The sequence below is a fragment of the Desmodus rotundus genome, chromosome 8, assembly GCF_022682495.2.
Source record: "Desmodus rotundus isolate HL8 chromosome 8, HLdesRot8A.1, whole genome shotgun sequence".
Taxonomy (NCBI): domain Eukaryota; kingdom Metazoa; phylum Chordata; class Mammalia; order Chiroptera; family Phyllostomidae; genus Desmodus; species Desmodus rotundus.
In genome coordinates, this window is record NC_071394.1 from 3,035,114 (window position 1) to 3,052,917 (window position 17,804).

Consider the following 17,804-nt stretch of genomic DNA (forward strand, 5'->3'; position numbering starts at 1 on the left):
TTGGGTCTGGAACCAATGAGGGTCTCTTTGAGTCTCTGCCAATGTGCCAAAGGCAGAAATAACAATACTAACAGCTACCTCTGATGAGTGAGTGCCGGTTGGCCAGGAAATGACTGACGTCGTTCACCTACGTCCTCACCTTCCCTTTACAGCGCCTCCCCATGGCCCCACGTGCTCCCCTGCACGTGAGAGAGCAGGAGCCCTCGGGAGGCCACCTTCTGTGAGAACTCAGGGAAACTGATTCAGGCTCAGCTGTGACATGGGCTGGGGGGGATAAAGCCTTGTGCCTGGAGGTGGCTTTATGTGCTGGCCCCTCCATCTGCCTTTTCCTGGAAATGGCTTGAGCTTGAAGTTGAGAGGCGGTCAGACTCTGACTGGCTCCCATGAGTTAGGGGGCTCCAGGGCACGTCTCTGTGGCTGAGCCATTAGGGAAGTGGGTTTTCAGCCCACTTTGTGAGTTAGGCCTTTCCAGACTCATCAGCTTGAAGTTCCCTCTGGCAGGATTTACAGAGGTCGGGGCAGGCGGTGCTCTGTGTCTTCAGAAACACTTTCCCGGATGCGCCCTTCGGCAGGGCTGGGAAGCAGAGAAGGCCCAGCATGGTCTTGTGAGCTCAGGGAGGTTGGGCTTGGAGCCACAGCCCCCACGGTCTGGTCCTGAGCTGTCTTGGGGGGGCAGAAGGAAGATGGGCTTCGTATCACTTTCGCCATGATAAAAAGTACTTTCAATTATTAATTGTCATTAATGGTATATCCCACTTATTGAGTATTTATTGCATGTCGGGAACTGAGCCAAGGGCTCCGTGTGGCACATTCATTTCACACCATCGGTGGGAGCTGTGTGCTAGTTCCAGTCTCCGTGTAACAGACGAGGACACTGGGGAGGGGAGAAGTAAGTGAGTAGCTCAGGGCCGCCCAGGTGGACAGTGGACGGGCTCCGTTTGCTCTTGGCCGTGAAGCAGGTGCTTGTGGCTGGGAGGCCACAGGTGGGAGACTGAGGGGGAAGGGCCGCCACTGCACCCTGCCATAGAACCAGGATATCTGGGTCCCAGTCCTGGTCCCCCAGGCATGAGCTGAGTGACACTGAGCAAGTCACTTCATCTCCCTCTGCCATTCTCTATGAAAGGAGCGATGAGTGAGGACATCCAGGTGACAGACACATCACAGCCCTGTTCGTCAGAGAGTCCCATCCACCTGCGTCGGTGCGGTGTGGTTTCCTGTGCTATAAGCTCAGGCTGTCTGTGTCAGGCGGGTGTGAGCTCAAGCTGTCGTTTCTCTCTTGTTTTTCAGGTAATGAACCAGAAAGATCATGTCTGAAGTACAAGGAACGGTTGAGTTTTCTGTAGAGCTCCACAAGTTTTATAACGTGGATCTCTTTCAGAGAGGGTGAGTCCGCTCCTCTATTTGTATTTTGTGGGTGTGCGCGTGTGTCTTTCCTCCCGGCAGGGGGTGGAGCGGGGCTGAGGGGGTGGAGAAGGGAGGGCAGGTTACAGGGACTGTGGGATTAATGAAAAAAGGACTTCCATTATTTTTCCTGCCAAGTGGAAAATCCAAACCTCTAGTGCATTTAAAAATAAACCGTATATGAGAGACTAGAAAATGCTAATTTCTCTCCTCCTCCTGCACTTTCTTCTGCCTTTTCTCTTTGTAGTGAGTCTTTCCACTAAAGCTGTCAGTCCGTGTTAGAGGAAAGTGAATTCATCGGAAATGGAGCTTGTTTAGTTCTGATAACCTGCCCTCTCAGAAACTGAGGCTTTACAGCGTCCTCTCTAAATACGTAGTGAAGTACACTGGCGTCTGGTTTGTGAGGGCCTGCTCTGAATTTGGCCGGCCCACACAGGATCCCGGGGGCTCCCATGACAGACTTCTCCCTCAGGGTCATTGCAAGTGGAAATGGGGACGCGGAGGGTTGCAGACCATACCTAAACCCAGCCCAGGACTCTGTCCTCACGTGACCGCGACCCCTCCCCCAGTTACAGACCAGGGACCCGAGTTCATAGACACTGTGTGAGGTGTGCACAGTAAGGGAGCAGAACCGTAGGCACCTGTGGGTTTGTTTTTGCTGTGTAACAAATGACTCTAACCTTCGAGACTTGACACAATGACTTTGGATTTAGCTCCTGACTCCGTGCATAGGCGATCTGAGCTGGGCTCAGCCCAGAGGCTCCTTCCGTGGAGCTGGACTGGGCGAAGCTGATCTCTGCTGGTTGTGCTTGCAGGTGGGGGCTGTTGGCCGGGAGGCTGCGGTTCTGCCCTCTGCGGGCTCTCATCCTCCAGCCGGCTGGCCCGGCTTGTTGGTCTGCAGCTCGGTCCGAGAGCGAGGTGGGAATGCATGCAGCCTCTTGTAGTCTAGCCTCCGGACCGGCATCACGCTGTTCCCATGGCCTTCTGTGGACCAAAGCCAGGACAGGGCCAGGCTGGACTCTGGGTCGGGAAGAGGACACTGTCTCTTAATGGAAGGGGAAGAATCTGTGCACGTTTATCTGCCAGTTCGAATTTCAAAGGGACCACTCTGAAATGAAAGCTTCAAGTGCCTCTTAGTGCCATGGTGCTTGGGTACAAAAGATGGACCTCAGTGGGGCTGAGTCCTGGTGGCAGGTGACCTGCATTACTAGGAATGGTCTGGGGCCAGCTCTGTGTTCCAGGGAGAGGGGCGACATGAGGGGTTCTGGGCAGGGTTCTGGAGCTACACTCTGAGCCGGCAAAGCTCTGCATCTCTAGCTGCCCATTGCCCTCGGTCTGGCCCCCTCCCTCGGCTAGGACTTGGGTGGAGTGACGAGAAGGGCCTGGAGCTGGGGCTGGGCCCCCTGAGTCCTGGCTTGGCTACTGTTTCTGGGAGCCCCTGCATCATCTCCCTCCACTCTGCTCTCCAGGTTCCACATTTATAAAAAAAGGAAGCATTTCGATAATGTCGTGGGTCTGTCATAGCATCAGACACTTTTCTGTTGATTTTCCCCTGATGCCTTGTCACCAACCATAGGAGCAAGTGGAATCACCTGTATCATGCCAGGCAGGTGACCTGGGACCTGGCAGTGAGGAGCACACGGCTCTCAGAGAGCAGACGTGGGGTCTGGGCCTGGGCTTCCTCGCCCAGGACCCCGCATCACTCCTGTTCCGTGAGGCTGGCTCTGAAGTGGGCTGTGTCCGACCTAGAGGTGCACAGTGTGTCCATTTCCAATTATTTTCACCAGAAATCAGTGGAAAATCAAGCTTCCTTAATAGTCAGACTCCCGCTTGTCTCTGGCAGCCTTGTTGAGTCCACATGGCTCAAGGGCATGAGTTCCCCTCAGTCACTCAGGCGTCAGAATGGAAGCGGCTGCCCCACAGCTTCTAAGTGAGGCCCAGCAAGCGCACCGACCACACCCCTCCCGCTGCAGTGCATTGCAGCTTGTGGCCGGCCGGTCATGGACATCTGGCCGTTGTTTCCTTGTTTTAACTGCGCCAACCCTCATGGCCTAGCAGATGGCTTAGAAACAACCCCTGTAAGAAAGTCATCACGAGTTGAAGGTAATGTTAATGATGACAGTATGGCAAAGCCCAGGGAATGGCAGAGCCCCACCTACGCTCCCCTTGTCCACGCCTGCTGATGACACCCGTGGAGACGGCATGACAAGTTCATCAGGTCAAAAAATAAGCTGACTAAGCCATTTGGACTTATTGAAAAGTTGGTAGGTGGATTTGTAACTGTAATTACTCGTAACACACCTCATCCTACCTGTTTACTAGGGCGTCAGGTGTTGACTGAGGCTTGCCCGAAACCCGGACATTCCAGGGTGGCATACCCGAAACGCGAGCAGACCCCTGTGTGGTCGGTCAAGCAGGTTGAAAAAAATGTATGGAAAGCGTGACTTACTCAGCAAGTCCGTCACGCCGATCTTTCTAGATCTGTGTGGTTTGCAGAGGCATCTTAGTCAGTCGTGCTAGCCGCTAAAATCTAATAGTGAATTAGGCTAAACTAAAGGCAGAACTCTGAATCACTCATGCGTATATATATGAACAAAAACGTTATGCGTTCCATTAAACATACAATAATTAATTTTTAAAGCATGGATTATTGCATTTTTTAGCTCTTAAAAGACCTTTTCCTGTGTTTATAATACACATTGTACACGTGAGCAGAATTGTACATGCACACGATTTACAAGTAAGTATATGTTTTGAGGGGTTGCGTGCTCAAAAATGTTCTTACTGGTAAACATGCAAATCATCAAGAGTTGGGGACCAACCACTGGTCCATCGGACAGAACAAGGAGGACTCTCACAAATGTCCCCTAGCTCTTAATGCTAGCATTGTGTGCTGTCCAGGAGTGTGGACATTATTTTCATGTGGATAAGGACCTACTCTGATGATTGAACATGCTTGAGGATGGGATTCATAGCACCTACGTTCCTAAGCTGATCCAGACAGCATTGGATGAAGGCAGGTAGACCTGTCAGGGGGGTGGAGTGAGTTCTAGGCTCTCTCTCAGAGGTCCCATTAGCAATAAGATGGTGAGGACAGCTGGGTGTGATGCCAGTCAGGATTCTGCACCTGCCAGGGGAGCTTCTGATGGGCATAATCCCTGATGTTCAAGGGCAAAGGATTTTTCTGCTCTGAATCCCCTAAGAGCCACTCTTGGGTAAAATGTAATTACTTTACCCAGTAAGCTCTCCACAGGGAAGTGGTGGCTGCAACGCAAGCCCCGTGCACAGGGTGGAAGACGGCGGGTGATCTGCTGATGGCATTACACAGAAGGAAGGTAGGAATTGAGGAAGCTGCTCCATTTGGGGGTCATGAGGATGTATGTTTAAGTATATGCTCCACGGGGTGCTTGGGTGATAGAAATCGGAGTTGGGGCTTGCAAAAGAAGGGGAGCACCCTTCCTCAGACTGGCTTTGACCGTGGTCATCCAAATGCCACCTGGTTTCCTCAGTTGATGAGAAATGTCCCCTTGAACCTCCACCCAGGCATCCCAGCTCATCATTTCCCCATCTGGCCTGACGGATGCTTCCCCGAGATTTGTTGTGAGATGCTGTGTCGGAACCACGTGGACACAGAACTCAGAGTTTAGCATGAGAATTACCCCGATCGGGGAGTTGCTTGCTTGTGGTACATTTATACTTACCTGTGGGTGGTCAGTCTAGTGCCAGACGGCATGCCACCCCTTGCTGGAGCAAATAGTCCGTCTGCATTTATCCCAAGTCTGTGTAGATGGAGGCAGATTCTCAAAGGAAAAGCACCTCTTCAAACCAGTGCACGAGCATCATGAATCGCCACCCCTGTGCTTGGCAGCCACGCTCATCCCGACAGCGAGCAGGGCCTGGGGGCCTTGGGGATCCTGGCTTGGGACTCAGACCTGCCTTTGAAGCCAGGATCTGCTACTTATAAGCACTGAGAGTGTGAGGATGTCTCTTTAAAACATTCAGAGCCACATTTTATCACCTGTAAGTGGGGTTGACAAAGTCTTCCTCGTGGGGTTGTAGTGCTAACTGCATTGGTTAATACAGGCAGACCAGCCAGCACGGTGCCTGGTATCGAGGAGATGCGATCTAGATTGTCACTGCTGCTCTCACTCCTCAGCCTAGTGCTCAACCTTGACCTTGACCTTCTTCCACCTTCCTGTCTGTGCTCAGACCCTTGTCCCTCCTCCTCCTAATGTCTGCCATGAAAATTCTGCCCTGGGCAAAGTCCAGCTCCCCTCTAAACCCCTCTCCCAACCACCCTGCATGTTGCTCTTACTGACTGAACGCAGCTCGGTTTTTAGGGATCCCCTCTCCCCTCTTCCTGAAGCATATCTTACGTTTGGTTCTGTTGTCCACTCGCACATCCAGTACTAGAAACACCGATATATGCCATAATAGCCGGCTCTCTGCCCGGGACGATGCAAGCAGACTGCCCTTCGAGTGTTTACCGGCCAGTGAGAAGACGAGTACTCCACAGAAAGGGACCATGATGCGCACTGCGGTCTGTAACGAAGACGGGTTTGGGGGGCTGTGAGGAGAAACAGGTGGGGGGATCCAATCGGTGGGCAGAGTCAGAGAAGTTGCCCTGGGAGGAGACAGCATCAGAACTGTCACTTGTCACTCGTCACTTGCCGAGTGGGAGCCGGCCGTGCGGCAGACCTGGAAAGGCAGGTCGGTGCAGATCAGAATGGCTCGGTGACGTCAGGGGGACCGAACTGAGGGGAAGCACACAGACGGGGAGGGGAGGGGGGTGGGGGATTATAGCATTTATCCCGGCCTGGCTTTATTAGACTTGTGATTGTAGGGAAGTTAGTGGCCCAGACCAATGCTTTCTTAATGGGGTGTGACGTCTGCTGACCCGCAACAGGAGAGTGGATCGTAGCTCCCTCCGCACATTCCTTCGGCTCGAGCTCCTGCAGAGCCTCGGGTTGGCGTTCTAGCACGGGTTCTGGGGGTCAGAACGCAGGGGGCAGATCTTGTTCTAATTTTCTCATTAGGAAACATAATACTTAAGTGAGCAACTGATGATACAGCCCATATGTGAATATCTGTAAGTCGTCAGTATATACATAACTTATTTATACCTATTTATGAGAATGCGAACATCCTAATATTGTTAGCTAAAAGGGAACCAAGATATGTCCTGGAAAGTGAATTTAAATTGCATCTTCAATCTTAATTTATATGAGGCTCTAAAGCAAACTGGTTTGCATTGAGTGAAGTTTTTCATCGTCTTCTGTCTCTTTGCCGTGCCTGCTCTGTGGGGTGATCTCGAAGGTTTTCCTCTCAAGGCAGATGATTTTGCAGATACCTGCAGTCCCGTGCGCAGAACAGATGTGCAGGAAGGACCTGCAGCCAGACTCTCAGATCTGACATGAAAGGTCAGATGCTCACAGGAGCGTTGGGACTGTGATCCTCTTTGAACAAACTCACCGTCCTTTCCTGTCCTGGGGGAAAATGGCTGCGTTGTGAGTCAAGTGGCTCTTGAAACAAAATGCTGTCCGCGTGGATGCCGTGGTGCTGCCCGTCGCAGCCTGATGTCCAGGGACAGCCAGCTCCCTGTGAAACTAGCTAACCAGCCCTGATGGGCCTTAATAGACTCAGAAATACAATTATCTTTGCTTGCCAGAGATCGATTAATTGATTTGTCTGGTTCTGTCACAAACAATCCTTTTTTTTTTTTTTTTACTTTTTTTATTAAAATACAATGTCTATCCAGAAGGTATCCATCCATGTAATATAAAACATAGAGACATGTCTTGAAGAAGATACAAGATACAGGAAACATTGTACATAGGACAGTGATGCTTCAGTCCCCCCTTCAAAGTAGGCACCTCAGGACCTCACACAGTTTTCCCCGTCACCATCAGCTGTCCCATCATATTTTCCTGAATCTCACTGATGGTCTGAAATCTCCTCCTTTTCAAAGGTGATTTGAGTTTTGGAAAAAGCCAAAAGTTTCAGGGCTCCAAATCTGAGCTCTAGGGGGCTGAGTCACTTGGGTGATTTGATGTTTTCCAAAAAACTCTGCACGAGATGTGATGCACGAGCAGGTTTATTGTTGTGATGAAGCTGCCAGTTACCAGTCGCCCATAGCTGTGGCCTCCTCAATCACCTGAATAATTTCCATGGAGGAATGTCCAAGCTTAATGCAAAATTGGATGTAGGTTCGTTGCTCTACTCCGTCATTTTGAATGCGACAACCACACGGTACCCACGCTCTCTCAATGGTGTCTACCGCTCCCAGTGACTAGTGCAGTGAAGTCGTCCTTGTTCACGCATGTGCATTCCAGTCCACTAGCCTTGGCTGCCAGGTTACATGGGTGTCACGCAAACCATTATTATTATGTTAACAATGGCTGGACATTTTCCGGACAGGCCTCGTGTGCTGAGATTCCTTTCCATCGTTCCCACTTTGGGGGGACGGGGGATTAGAGATGTCAGAGAGCCACACTGAGTGTTTGGCTTTGCAGAGGGAAGGGCTGGGAGGTCAAAGTGGAGGTGGACCTACAAGGTCAGCTCTGCCAGGGCTTCAACAGGGACACATTTGTGAAGACAGTGTCCCCCCTGATGAGTGGTCAGTGGGTACGGTTTTCACACTGAAAGCCGTGGATGTAATCCACCATTTCATCCCCGTGGGTTTCCACCTGTGCGAACCAAATCATTCTCTGCTCCCATTCAAGCTGCCATTCCTGGTTCAGTGCCTGCCTTCCTTCTGCCCAGGCCACTTAGATGGTGCCTGCTCCCTGGTGAACTTGCTGAGCCGGCCCTCACGGTACTGTGGGTGTTACCATCAACAGCCGTGGCCACGAGGCTGCAGCTCCGTCAGGCCAGGGGCTGAGGTCCCAGCAGCCTGGGTCCGTCTGAGCCTCACAGCCAACCTGCGGGGTTCCCACTGACTCCCTAGCTGGCCTGACCACGGAGACGTTCCAGCCACAGTTTGCCTCCTAGAATGATGGTTAGGTTCAACGTCCCCCCTCACTGTGATGGCCGAGCACCCCTCGCAGCCTCGCAAATGGAGCTTCTGTGTGGCCGTTCCATCTGAACAGTTCTGCCGAGACGAAGATTTGGTTGATGAGAGTGTGGCAATTTTTATGCAAAGAAAAAAAAGAGGATCCCTGGAAGACTCCAGAGTGGCTTCAAACTCCTGGCAGTTTTCACATCAAGAGACAATTAAGAGACATAGAGGGTTTGGGGAGGAAAACTAGCCACGGCGATGCAGTTTCTTCTCATCGGACTGGGCTGGGTGTCGGCCAGGGCTCTTCTCTGAGCGAACGGTTGGCGGGTGTGCTTACCTGTCATCGATCTGTCTCTCTCTGTCCGTCACCCACGGGCATCCACCTGGCTGTTTTCTGTGCACGCTGTAGTGACCTACTTTATCTGTCATCATAGCCCATGTGGGAAGTAGTGACTCATTCTAGGCTGTGTGGTTCTTTTTTCAGGAGGGAGGCAGGGCTGAAGGTGATGTCATCCGAAACAATGCTTTCGGCCCCTGTGTTTTCTGAGTCCCTACCGGGTTCTGGCACCTTTCCTGTGTTGCCTCATTTATTCCTCACAACAGACCAGCAGATGGGTGCTCTTGTCTCTCTTTGGCAAACGCAGAACCTGAGGCTCAGAGAGGCGGGGTGCTGTCCCTTGCAGACTGACGAAGCCCCAAACCATGTCAGAAACGCTTTTCCAAATGTGAAACACCTGGCAGGTGGTAGAGCCAGGGTTCCAACCCAGGTGTGACTCCGAAGACCTTACCTTCCCAATGTGGCACAGTGCTTCCCACTAAGGCTTTCTGTATTAGGACGATAATGGCGATAATTCTATCAATCCAGGTGAGGATTATTGGAGACTTATCTGGGGCTGTGTTAAACATTTTTTACGTCCCCCTCACCCAACCCTATGAGTTGGGTCTAATTGTTTATCTGCAGGTTACAAAGGAGGAAATGGTGGCTCGGAGGTCACACAGGTCGGGAGGTGATGAATCTGAGACTTAAACCAAACTCTGACCTCACAGCGGTGCCATTAACCACCACACTTAGGCCCGCTGGAGGAGGGGAGCTGGGGCCGTCTGTCTATATAGTAGCGTATACCAGCATAAATACTCAGTCCTCCTTTCTCCTTCTCCATCCTACACTCCGGCCAAACGCAGCTCCCCTCTGTCCCCACGTACTCCCTCCTTCTCCAGGAACACCCCTCGGCATCTTCTCAAACTGTTCTTTGAACTTGAATGCTGTTCCTTCTTCCCCAGCATGGCCCAGACCTGCCTACTCTTCAGGACAGAGTGATGGGGGCATGTGGCTTCAGTGGCACTAACTTATTCTTGAAAAATGGGTCATACCCTGGATAAGCCAGGTGAACTCACGCGTAGCAGTATACAGCATGCACGGCGTCCCCCACCATCCCACTCTCGGCCACAGCCTGCGCCCTGATACAGAACGCACAAGGTGACTCTTCGGGGGACATAGACCTACTGAGCGTAGTCCCAGCCTTGTTCCCCTGAGACTGGCATCGTAGTGCAGCTCTGCTGGAAATGGGTGATGTCTGGGATCCTGCCTTCTACGGTCAGCCACACCATCCTACTGGCCTTGAACTCTGATTCTCGCCCCTGTTTCTTGACACATGAGGTCTCTCATGCACATTCTACTACTTTTAGGGACCAGTGTAAATTCCCTTCTGCCTTGACCATGCCCTGCCTCCCGCATCAGGGAGCGTCTTGTACCCCGAGTTGACCTTGTCCTTCATCTCTTCCCCTCAGAAACCCTGAGCACCTCCCCGGGACTAGGGTTATCATCTGTGACTGGAAGCTCCTCCAGGGCAGGGGCATTTTCATCACTCCCCTGTGTGTGTCCTCACCCCAGTCTTGGTGCCTTGCACCCAACATCGCTCAACTGCAGTTGACTCTGACGGAGCGGCAAGCATGTGCGCGGAGCAGACAGAAGCTTGCAGTGGCGGTTCCATTACTGTCACTGGCACGACGTCTCAGTATGTGGGCCCTTTGTGCTCTGATTATGAGTCCTCCCGCACCTGTGCATTGGCTGCTGGCTCACGTGGGCGAGTTGACTCCAATTGGAAGGGTGCTTTTGCATCCTTGCAGGTTCATAGCCATGAGCTTCCGCCCCAGTCCTTCTTCTGAGCTCCACATCTATGGGTAAGAGACATCTTTCTGAAACTCCAGGGTCCTCGTAGGAATCGTGGAGGAGACAACGGGCATCTTTTATGAATGCTCTCTGGGTGGGTGTGACAGTGCGTGTCGAACACCTGGGGCAGGGCCCAACTCAAGGCTGGCTTCTCAGAACGGGTGACTTCCCTTGTTCTCTCACTCTGACGCGGCAGCGGTGGTGGTTGCTGACAATTACGATGTACCTGAAAAAACAATGAGATAACTTGTCCATCGGTTGGTCGAAGGTTTCTTCTTATCACTCAGTATCAGCATATATCCAAGAATGAAGTGATGCCCAGACATGTTGGCTCAATGGGTTGGATGATAAGTCCGCACTGGGGACCCTGCAAACCACTTGGGTGGCCTCTGGGACCCTCCTCACCCTTTCTGTGTTGACTAAGGGTTAGCGATCTGGGTGAGTCAGAGTTTTGGTAACAAGCATGATGGTGGCTTGAAGAGCACTTGGTGCTTGCAATACCTCGGGCTCCGTGCTGGGGGCTCCACGTGTCACGGCCCATTTCATCGTCGCAACAACTGATTTTTAAGTTGAGAAAACCAATGCTCAGAGAGAGAAAATGAATTGCTCAAGGTCATGTGCCACCCATAAGTGGCAAATCCAGGGCTTAACACCTGTCCTGTCTGGGGTGGAAGCCAGCACCCTGGGGTTCCGTCACGTTTTCATGCCACGCCTTTGTCGCCTGTGCCCAAAGGACCTGTGAGTGATGTTCGCTTCCCAAGCCGTCCTCCCCCTGACTGCTGGGGACCGGCACGGGATCCAGTCTTGCCAATTAGAAGCGTTCTCTCCGCAGAGACCTCTGTCACAGTGTGATGCTGTGTGGCAGATTTTCTGGTCTGAGGTTCTAAATTGCCCATGTCATTTCAAGCTGTGCAAGAAGCTTGAAAGCCGGCTTTGCACGCAGCCTCATTTAATCAAGCAACATGCATGCGAGGAAAATCAAATGCTCCCTCAAATTGAAAGGGGGGCGGGCCGCCACCTGTCGAGCTTCACTGGGTGCCAGGCAGCTCGTGACGAATCCCATTGCATGTTGGCCCTATGGAAGGAGCCTTCCTTTTACCTGCAAAGGGAGCCTGCACCAGCCGCTTTTCTCCGAGCAGCCTGGACGCATGGATGCTTGGGCAGATGAGGAAGCCCATTTGGGTTGACTCACTAGGCACAGGTGGCGGGAGCAAACACGGCAGACGAGATGCAGGGACGGGGGGCCCTTCGCAGGGCCCCGGCAGCTCAGCAACCCGATTTTTATGTGTGGTGTCTCCAACAGGGCTGCTTGGTTGGGCTGCTGGTCTGAGTTCTTAAGAAGCCGCTTGTGTGCATAGGGACCTGTGTCTATGAACAGTGTGGAGCCGACATGAAGGAGTAAGAATAGTGGTAATAATACCCATCATTTATTGGAGCCCATTTATTTCTGTTCATAGCAACTCCACAAAGCCACAGCACCCCCACTGGTGAGCGAGAAAACGGAAGTCCAGAGAGCTTTAAATACGACTGGGTGTCGTCATTGTTGTTACTGCTGCTGGATTCCGTTTCAGGTTTTGAAAGAGGGGACCATGGGGGAAGAGCTGTGGACGTTTTGTCTAGACCTCCAAGTCCGTGGGAAAAGGGCACGCGCTTTGTAAAGGCCCTTCTTCCCGTCGAGTCAGGGGACAATTGTCCCAGGAGCCCCATTAGTGTGGTTTTACTTAATGAGGTGTCTCTGAAAAATAAAACAGATATTTCCAGAAGGCCCAACGATTTGAGTCATGCCCAGCAGTGACTTCCTTAGAATTATTCCAAATTGCCCAATTGTTGACCCTGTTCAGGTGTCATGTCTCTTCTGGTTAGAAGAACAGGGTGATGCCGGCCAGGAGGGGAGAGGGCCACGGCGGGGGAGGCGTGCTGATCAGTGTGTGGAACTGGCTTAGAAAAAGAGAGTTGTAGCATTTGTTGATCCTCGTGATGTGAATTCTCCCAGCATGGCCAATTTCAAGCTAGCAACTTGAAGCCAAAGAACATGAAGCATCCCAGAGTATGGGTGGACTGTAGACACACTGCAAGGTGGGGAAGTACCACTCCCCACGCAGCTATGGTCCATGCACGCACAGTTCTGCTGGTGGGGGGCGGGGGATGAGAATACTTGACCAAATCTTCTTTCTTTGTAAGGAGGGGGTGGGGGATTATGGATTTGGAGCCCACAGCTGGCAGTGTGAGCCACGCAGGCTCTTCCAGATCAGCAAGGAGATAGCAACAAGGAACGAGGAGGGTCCTCGCTGTATCCGCAGAATCTAAATAAATCCTTACAATCATGATGTTTGACCACATCTCGATACACACACAAATTTTATCGAGCTATTGGAGTCGCCTTCTCTTGAAAAAATATCTGATGTGTTGTGGGGGCCGGTAAAACTTAACAGAATGTTTTGCGGTCTGGCCATGGTGGGCGGAGACTGTCAGAACAGATGAATCAGTCTGTGAGTGTGTAGTGGAAATGTTTTGGTCATTTCCTGGGTCTTTTTTTTTCCCCCCTGGGTCTTTTTTTATGATTGCTTTGCATACCAAAACTCCTCTCAGATGCCAAAGGCGGGGACATGAGTGTCGTGGAAGAGGCACTGACCTGCTGACCACACCATGAAAGGGCACACTTCAGGTCGCTCTTACCAAGGGCTGTCAACAAAGGATGACTCTTTTTATTTTTATTTCCCCAAAGGAGCCCATGCAGACTGGATGACTCAGCCTTTCCAGCACACAGTCTGAAGTCGTCCACCCCTGCGCTTAGCGTCTCTGTTCTCTCTGACCGGAATTTGCTCCCCCACCGTGTCCTCCCGCTGGCTCCGTCCCCGGGGACGTGAGCTCAGGGCTCCTTTCCTCAGCGTATTTCTGAGGGACCCCGGCTGGAAGGAGGTGGCTCTACATAGAGTTAAAGGATGTTCATAATGAGATAATAAAGTCATTTTGGAGATTTGCTTCTAAATGTTATTTAATGAATATATACTATTTCCAAATTTCTCCATCTCTAGAGGTTAGTTTTCTCATCTTCAGGAAGGAAATTATGGTAAATGCATCAAAGATTTCCTGAAAGAATTAAACACTACCGTGTACGTCATGAGTGAAGTGGTGTGTGGATTTATGACCCGGCAGAAGGTCCATGTCAGATACGAGAGGGTAACTCAGGGGGCTTCAGCCTTCCGTGTAATCAGGACAGTGCCCAAACAGATGAGCCTCATCTATTGAAACATTTCTTTTTAACACGTTCTTATAAAAGCATCTGCAGTTCAAAACGATGACTAAACCCTTGAAGCACTATTCAGTGGCATCAGTGTTTTTAAGGAATGACAATTCAGACAGTGCTTTGGAATTGTTTGTAAGAGGGTTTTGATTTATGCAACCACCTGTGACTCCCGAAAGGTGTAGAAACCTTGTGCCTCTGGAGTTAGAGCTCCGTCTGCCCTTTGCCGGCCTCACTGCTTTGGATGAGCAGTCCGATGTCAACAGTGACCCGATGCTTTTATTTGGTTGGCACTTGAGAGGGTGTTTTCTTTCACAGAGAATTTACGGAGGGCCGTACGAGATTGCATACACGGAAGTCCCACTGATACAGGTGCTGGCGCAGGGATGCTTAATAAATCTCCAGCATGACTGTAGCTGCTCCAAGCACAGTCTGATCGGGAAGTGACGCGCAGCTTCTGGCAGTGATCGACCCATTTTACGTCCAGCGAAGAAGCCGTTGGAACATTACAGCCGGTGGTAGCGATGGGGGGTTGTGGTGGGATTTGTGTCTCTTCCTATAATGACGGAATTTTTGAAACGCGTAGGTCTTTTATTAAAGAAGTCCTTACCAGGGCCATTTTGCATTTGCATGAATTGGCGCGCTGGAATTCAGCCTGCATGCATCTTTCGTTCTGTCGACACAGGGGCCAGGTTGCTGTTGTTAATTCTGCTTGTGGTGGCTGTTAGCGCTTTTGCCATGGTCATTGGTTTATGAGCCACCATTTATAGTTTTAAAGTCGTTTTATTAAAATTCAAATTTCTGTGTTTCCCTGAAATACTGAAACACCTAGTAACACACTGCCAATGCGGCTGCACGGCGGTACGAGGCCACTGCTATAAAGCGCAGCCCCGGTAGGCAGGGCAGGACCACGCTCGGCCTCGGTCTCCTTCACCCAGACGAGGGCACTAGTGGCCGCTGGCCACAGTGCTTCCCTGTGGACCTCATGGTGGGTTTTTCGGTCTCTGTACCCCGCCCTTTGCTCCCAGGGGACTACAGGGTCAGGGTGCTAGGAGCGTCTGCCACAGCCCTTTCGTCAACTGGCCAACGCCTGACCTTGTTTTCGATGCGTTTCTGTTTAGGTGGGTTATACGTTATATTTGATTCACTAACGTTGAACTCACGGCCAGTCGCACTGTGACTCATACCTGGACGAAGCGAGCAGGAGAATTCGCAAACAGAATCCTTAAGGAGGGTCGGTTGCATGGGGTTTGCAAGTAGTTTCTCTCACTCCGTGGTTTGTCCTCGTCATCTTCACAGAGCATGTTGCAGAAGACAAGTTTTTAATATTGACGACGTTGAATTGACCCATGTTAAATTTACACAGCACACTTTAGTGTCAAGTTTAAGGACTCTTTGCTTAGCTCTAGATTCCAAAGCTGCCTTCTACTTTTTTCTTAAAAGTTTTGTAGTTTTACCTTTTGCCTTTAAGTCTGAGATCTCCTTTGAGTTGATTTTTGTACCAGGTGTGAGATTTCAGTCGAGTGTCTCATTTGGGTTTGGTTTGGCCAATGGATGTCTAGTTCCTTCGGGACCATTTATTGAAGAGGTTACTTCCCTTCACTGAATCGCTTTTCCACCCTTGTCAAAATCACACGGATACACTCGTGCTCTTGGTCCTGCTGGGCCGGGGCAGAGACCCAGGCTGCCCACGTGGTCCCCACTTGCAGCAGGGCAGGCGGGATTTTCGTCACTCTCCGTCAGTGGTGAGAACCCGCCTCCCTGCTCAGAACCTGTCTCACCAGGTGAGGGAACTGGCCTCAATGGACCTCTCGGCTTTTACGTGGCCCTTGGCGCTGCCAGTGGAAGTGCTGAGCTACCACTGTCTAAAAACTGTCTGTCATGCGAGGCTGCCCCTTTCCAGGTCCTTACTCTAGAGAAAGCAGGGTTTTGTTGGTTGTGTTTTTTATTTTATATATTTTTTTATCTTCAGCTGTTAGCATTTCTAGGCTTCTCTTGGAATAGATGAGAAAGAATATGCAACAACTCACCACCACGTCATCCCTTGGGCCTGGAAGTCCCTAGGCTGTTCGCTCTCTTTTCCACCTCGGAGAAGCTTCTTCTGTTGCCTGTGTCTCCGCTGCCCACAGGGGAAGACTAGGAAGCCATATGTCCACACGATCTTTCTTGGAAGCACACATTAGGACAGTTACCATTTTACAAGCCTTTCCATTTTACAGAAACAAAAACGAATTCAGGGCAGTTGTGTGATGTGTTCAAAGTCACACAGCTCTCACATGATGTGGCCCAAGCTACAAGAGTCCAGTGCCAGGGCCCTTCGCCCTACATTGCCTCAGTTTCGCCACGGGCATGTCAGCAGAAACATTCCACACGTATGTTCCCAGTGCAAGGACATTGACAGCAGACGAGCCCCCCAGCGAGCTGTGAGCGACTGGTGTGTCTATGGTCCATTTTCCTCCCACTTCACTCTGGTTCACTCACAGGCTACTTCATGATCAGTGAAAGGGGAGAATAGTTACGATGGAAGAAATGTGTTCGGGTACATGCGAGGGAACATTAGCCTCGTGGGTACACTGACCACGAGGCACAGGGCTTCGGGAGATGCTTCCGCACCTATGCACAGAGGACTGCTCCGAGGGCATCGTGATGATGTGGAGCTGGCACAATGTCATAAGAGGATGGAGGTTGGCCATAGGACTGGCAGACTGAAAACAGGCCAGAGAAATGCACTGGGCATAGTATTTGGCTGTAACCCAGAATTTGCAGCTCAGCTGCGGAGTTTCTAAAACAAGTGCTTATCTGTGGTGCAAGATGATAGCGACTCAATCCCTATGTGTTTTCCACCATGCAGCAAAGCCCCACGCAAACACAGTGGACTTCTCAGACTAAAGAGAAACCACTGCCCTTCGTGTACCTGTGCCGTGCGACCTGTCGTCCCTTTTCTACTCCCGTCACCAGTAGCCCGTGTGTGCTTCCTGTGCTCTCAGGTGAACCCAGCTTCCCGTCTCTGGGTTGGTCCACTGTTCCTGCTGATAGACTGAGCCCTCTTGACGGCACATGCTCCCACCTGCTGCCTAGAAATATCCACAGTTCCCTGTGACCTCAAGGGTTAAGACTCGGTGATTTCAGAAGCAGCCAACAAAAAGAAGTGTGATCTTCAGCAGCCCGTCCTCTGCTCTTTCCTTAGGTATTACCAGATCCGAGTGACCTTGAAGGTGTCCTCCAGGATCGCCCACAGACTGAGCGCCTCGGTCGTTGGACAGACAGGTGAGCAGGAGGATGGCGGTGGGGCGCTTGCTGGCAGTAAACCTGCGCTGATGGCTGTGCGTCAGGGCTCCGCAGTGCCAGGTACATGGAGACACCCGGCGAGTCCCTGCTGGAGACCGTGTGAGTGAGTTCAGAAACGGAGACCCGCTGTTGGTGTGGCCATGTGCGTGTGCATTGTTGCAAGGGACACCTGGCTAAGGGAAGTGCTGTCCCAGGGGACCTGGGTATAAAGCTGGCCATGGGGAGTGTTGGCTCAAGTCAAACCAGAGAGGGAGAAGGTGGAAACGGCACCCAGCAGGGCGGGGGTAAGAGGAACCTGTTGTCGAAGAGAACTGGATGCTCAGCCAGGTACAGGGGACTGAATCAGTGGGCAGCTGAGGGTGTTCAGAAGCTACACTCTCAGCTTGGGGCGTGATTGCCCAACACAGTCCGCGTTCGCACTGGGGGCGGCGGGCGTACAGGCAGGTGTCCAGGGCTCCCAGCAGGTATGCAGTGTAATAGGGTTTTGAGTCAGAAATAGACACCTCATTCCATAAGCAGTAAGGTATAGGCAGTAAGGTTATGGCCTGGTGGAGAGATTTACACTAGTAAATTTGGAAAATGCACAGCTCAGCCAGACCTCAGGGAGAAGGAGACAAATTTCGGGATGGAGGAGAGAGAAAGTGAGGAGATAAAAAACATGGAACTAGGGAGAATCTGTTCAGCTTTAACTGGACAAGTGAAAC

General features: G+C 51.4%; 1 protein-coding gene across 1 annotated transcript in view; it reads left to right on the forward strand.

Moving 5' to 3' along the window:
• The first annotated feature begins 1,306 nt into the window (after positions 1-1,306).
• Positions 1,307-17,804, forward strand: part of FAM135B (family with sequence similarity 135 member B) — a 97,325-nt gene continuing 80,827 nt past the window's right edge. Inside the window, exons 1-2 of the mRNA XM_053930452.1 lie at positions 1,307-1,383; positions 17,000-17,063. Of these exons, the coding sequence (XP_053786427.1) occupies positions 1,307-1,383; positions 17,000-17,063 (141 nt within the window). The remainder of the gene's footprint in view (positions 1,384-16,999; positions 17,064-17,804) is intronic.